Source organism: Manacus vitellinus, unplaced genomic scaffold, assembly GCF_001715985.3.
Source record: "Manacus vitellinus isolate BGI_N305 unplaced genomic scaffold, ASM171598v3 scaffold_81_pilon, whole genome shotgun sequence".
NCBI classification, from domain to species: domain Eukaryota; kingdom Metazoa; phylum Chordata; class Aves; order Passeriformes; family Pipridae; genus Manacus; species Manacus vitellinus.
Genome location: NW_021940822.1, coordinates 547,477 through 552,040, shown reverse-complemented (window position 1 = coordinate 552,040; position 4,564 = coordinate 547,477). Strand labels below are relative to the sequence as shown.

Sequence of the window (4,564 nt, the reverse complement as noted above, 5' to 3'; positions counted from 1 at the left end):
GAGAGGGCGGCGCTGGATGTGGTCGCCTCGTAGTGGCCGTGGCAGCCCCTAAGCCACGAACCTCCCCGGGGGCTCCTCCTGGGCACGGGCTGCTCGCCTCCCACCAGCCCCTGTGAGTGCTCCCGCCTTGGCGGTGCCAAGAGGGAGCAGAGGGGACCAGAGCCCCTTGTTCTGCCTCACACCCCTCATGTGTGACCCATATTGGCTTCTGGCCCTGCTGAGGCTGGGGGCAAAGGTGCTGACACCACAGTCCTTATTCCACAGCATGGAGGCAGGAGCATTTCCTACCTTGTAACAAGGCATTCCCAAATAACATGGCATTCCCAAACTGTGCCAAACCTGTTGGGCAGAGTTCGACCCGACACTGGCTCACACATCAGATCCATCCCAACCACCCCTTGGGTGCTGCAGAGTTCAGGCACTGGTTTATACCCTCAGGCAGCTGAAGCTTTCACGTGTCAGCCTTTCCAGGGAGACACATACAAGAGTGCATGTGCAGTAGACGTTTTTTAAGAAAAACTGACACAAACCTGACAGATTCAAAGTAATTTTAGATAAATCCCAGCAGGAATGAGGAGAGCCTTTTATTAATGAGGGTCAGACAGACTTTTCAGCTGCATGTGAGCACAGCAATGTGTTTTGGTGCTGGCTCCTAATAAGGCAAAACAAATACACTCTGAGATAAATGAGGGCTCTGAAGGCTCCTCACTGGATTAATAATCTCAGGAATAATCACACAATGATTCCTGCATTGTGTGTTGTCATAAACTAGAAAAAAAGCAAAAGAAACCACAAACTGAATTGCAAGACATTCTCGTTTTACAGAACACTGATCTTCCAATCGCTGCTGCTCTAAAATAACAAATATAGATAGGGAATGCTTTTAAGTGGTTTTAAAACTTGCAATTTGCCTGCTAACCTTCCCTAATAATTTTACAAATTTGGGCAACATCATAATTCATGTTCTAAACCAGGATAACAGTTGTGAGGAAAACAAACAACAATTAACCAACTACAACAACAAAAGAAAACAAAATAAAACAGCTTTCTGAACTAACTGTTTTAAATCTGGTTTGGAAGTCCAAGTGTCACAATTCTCTTTCTAAAAAAAAAAAGAAAAAAATAATCTGGTAAGCAGTTCAAATAAACATACCTACACCACTAGATAATTAATCAAACTAATTTTAAAGGCAGAGGAAAACACAGCTTAAATTTCTTGTATATCACCTTTCACAATACTGTTACAAAAATACTAAACTGATATATTAAGTGATAAATCAGTTTAATACAGCATCATTACCTAATGGCTCGCTTTTAATAAAAAATACTGCATGAAAAATGTTTGTGCTTTTGGTTTATACCGCTTGTTTTATCCCCTTCTTTACATACAAAAAAAATCAGACAAAAGTATCTAAACCCAGCATTTTTGCAAACAGTGAATACTGATACCCAGCGCGGTTCCTAAAACAGGGCAGGTAGACCCTTCCCTAAAGACAAATGCTTTAAGCAGCAGACATCACTGTTGTTTCTCCAGATAACCCTGTACCAAACCTTGAACCCGGGACAGGATGATCTCGTTGGAGCTGCTGCACTGCTCGGGGCCATACGGGGGGTCAATCATTAACACCCCTGCCACACACAGTGTCCTGCCCAACTCCCCTTGCTCTGTCACAGGGATGTGGTTTGTTTCCAGCCACGTCTTCAAGTCATTCTTCCTCTTCTCCAGTTCCTCTGGGCTGTAGGCTTTGCTTTCTTTGGGCGCGAATATGCGAGAAAGGCGTTGCTTCATTTCACTGTCCCCTTCTTTCAGTATTTCGACCTCTTGGACAGCATGGCCCATGACAACCGAAATGGACACCTTTTCATTCTCCAGGAATGCTGCAAGGACAATGCTGTCAAGGAAAGAAGGATGTGTAAGTCTCTGTTCTTAACTGAAGACTGAGAAACGCAGGCCAAGATTCTTGGAAATCATGCTCATTGGCATCAGCCTATCCCAGGTACTTAGGCAATAGACAGCACCCAGCATTTTTCTTTGAAAAGAATGCTGCTGTACCCTTAAAATACTAAAAATGTGGGCTTTGCAAGCAATTGGTGGTCTTGAATTTGAAACTACTCTAGACACTATCAAGCAGAACATTAAAGAAGCGAAGTGTACATTAAAACCAGGGCTCGGAATCTAAATAATTTTGTGCAGCTTTCCCAACCTTGCTGAAGAACCTGAAGTCTTCAGAAACAATGATACCTTCAATACATTTAGCATTTTCAATACTAAAGGCAATGGTGACAGCTAACACCACTAGAACCTTTTAATGAAAACTTATTAATATTTATTGATCATTACTAACAAAATATTTTTTTAAATTACTGTTGCTAGTTTCTTAAATGAAAATAATAGTTTGAGTGTTACAAAGGGACACATTACAGCAGGTTCAGGTTCATGTTGTAGAAGCTTTGTCTTTTCCTAAGGGTACTTGCACCCCAGAAGTCCTTAAATGCAGGTAGGAAGGCAGCTTGTTATATTTCTAGGATCAATTCCTCATATAACAAACAACTGTCTTCCTCTTCTGGGAACCAAAACTGCAGAATTTGATGCCAGCACTTCACTAATCTATTGTTACCACCCTTAGTGGAAGTAATGACTTTTTGGGCTGTGTCCAGTGAAATCTTGATTTCACCAGAATCACTCACTGCTGCATGCACCTTTCCTACCAAAATGGTAAGAAACTCCAAGAGAAGACTATCAGAGCTACTCCAGAACTGAAGCAACAACCAATTCTTCTGATACACATCAGAAGCTGAATGCTTTCGTTTCTAGCCTTCATCCTGTCTGGGACAAGCTCAAAACTAAAAAGGTATGAAGGAGCTCTGGCAGCAAAGAGACAAATTTCTGCCGATTGCCTGGTGCATTCTGCCTCTCAAACCCTGTTTTCAAGTTACTCACTTGAGATACTAGAGACCTGTGGTACCGCTTTCTGTCCAATGCCCCTGCTAATTTTCCTTGCTTCCTCTCCAAAGAAGCCACTACAGCTCCATGGGTGTCTGGCTAGAGGGAAAAGCAGGGCACTGAATTCTGGACAGAGGATAAGGATTTCAACACCTAAAGCATTAAAAATATTCCTGCATTCCTGCTCTCTTTGTAAAGTAGGGCTTGGTATATTATTAAAAGCAGTCCTAAAGATGTGGATTGTTGAGAAATAATAGCTGTTTAGTTTCATTTGTAAGTTTTAAATAAGAGAAAGTCAGAGTTACAATATTGTGTGTTTTAGTATGCTGTTCCCTTAGCTTTACCTGCTTAACATGAGCAGATGGATTTGCTGAAGCCTTAGGCTGCAAGCTGTGAACTTTCAACTTGCAGATATGCATTTGGCTGGTGTAGAGTTAATTTTCTTAGCAATATTCCTAGAAGCCAGTACAGTGCTGAGTTTTGAATTTAGCATGAGAATAATGTCGATAGCACGCTGATGGTTTGGTTGTTGCTAAGCAGAGCTTACTCTAAATCAAGGACTTTTTAGTTTCCCATGCTCAGTCAGTGAGTAGGTGCACAGGAAGTACAAACCAGACGATAAGAAGGCTGCAGCCATCAGCAGAAGCTGCAACTCGACAAGAACAGTTAATGGCCTGTCTGCAGGGACACAGAGAAAGAATCCAATAAGGTGTTTGAAGACCCCAGACCAGAAATCACCACTGGACCAAGAAGCACATGCAAAGTGCATGAGGAGCATGTGAGCAATGGGCACATGAGCTGTAAGGGTATAAAAGCCCAAGGACTTCTTTGTTCTGAGTCCCTCTCCAGAGGTGCCCAGCTCATGCTGACCTCCTGCTGTACCACTGTATTACATGATTTATTTTTATAAACTACAATGTTGCTTTCTCTTAGGCCTTGCCAATTAAATAAACCCAGATACACAGCCCCAGTGTGCAGTTTTTGCTCCAAATGAGTTTGCTTCAGTTTTGGGATCTTTTCTTCTCCAAAAAACCACCTTGTTTTCTATTAGTTTTACAGAAATAAAAGCTTTGGTACTCACCTGGCAGAAACCGGATCGACTGTTAAAACCCATCCTTCATATTCGTGTTTCTCAATTGCAACAACCTTCACCAATTTGTTCACATATGTTTCCCAGTCTAGAGGGCTCTTCTTCTGCCAGTCATTCATATTTCCTACATCCAGAACCTAGAAAACAACCAGAGCAATTAGCAGACGCAGTGAATCCTTTTGCTTTGCTTTTCACATCAGAACTGAGTTTGCCTCCAGGATAAAGATTCATCTTAAGTAAAATTTACCATTTTTTAAAAGCAGACGTTCCCACAAGTGTTTTGCACACAGCTGCAGTTCTGTAATTTCCCACACAATTCACCTGTTTTTAAAGGCACACCAGCAAAGCCTCAAAAATCACTGTTCTGGTAACTCAACGCTTTAAACATTCCATTTATTGCTCTTGCCCTCTTACAAAACCATCGGGATCGCCGTCCCTTGAAGGTAAAATTTTACCGCCTTTGCTTTGTGTACTGGCACAGCACTTGGGTCCAAGCCCTTCCGCTGCCTGTGGACAAGCGTTATCCCCCC

At 42.3% G+C, this 4,564-nt stretch overlaps 2 protein-coding genes across 5 annotated transcripts in view; both read right to left on the bottom strand.

Annotated features, from left to right (window-relative positions):
* The window catches only part of SRSF7 (serine and arginine rich splicing factor 7), a 6,612-nt gene extending 6,296 nt beyond the window's left edge, over positions 1-316 (bottom strand). Inside the window, exon 1 of the mRNA XM_029964853.1 lies at positions 289-316. Within this exon, the coding sequence (XP_029820713.1) occupies positions 289-316 (28 nt within the window). The remainder of the gene's footprint in view (positions 1-288) is intronic.
* Positions 317-547: 231 nt separating this feature from the next.
* Positions 548-4,564, bottom strand: part of GEMIN6 (gem nuclear organelle associated protein 6) — a 5,817-nt gene continuing 1,800 nt past the window's right edge. For all 4 annotated transcript variants that reach the window (XM_018085511.2, XM_018085509.2, XM_018085508.2 and 1 more), the window contains exons 2-3: positions 4,026-4,171; positions 548-1,892 (exon numbers count right to left, since the gene is read on the bottom strand). In XM_018085511.2, the coding sequence (XP_017941000.1) occupies positions 1,517-1,892; positions 4,026-4,153 (504 nt within the window). In that variant the 5' untranslated portion in view covers positions 4,154-4,171 and the 3' untranslated portion in view covers positions 548-1,516. The remainder of the gene's footprint in view (positions 1,893-4,025; positions 4,172-4,564) is intronic.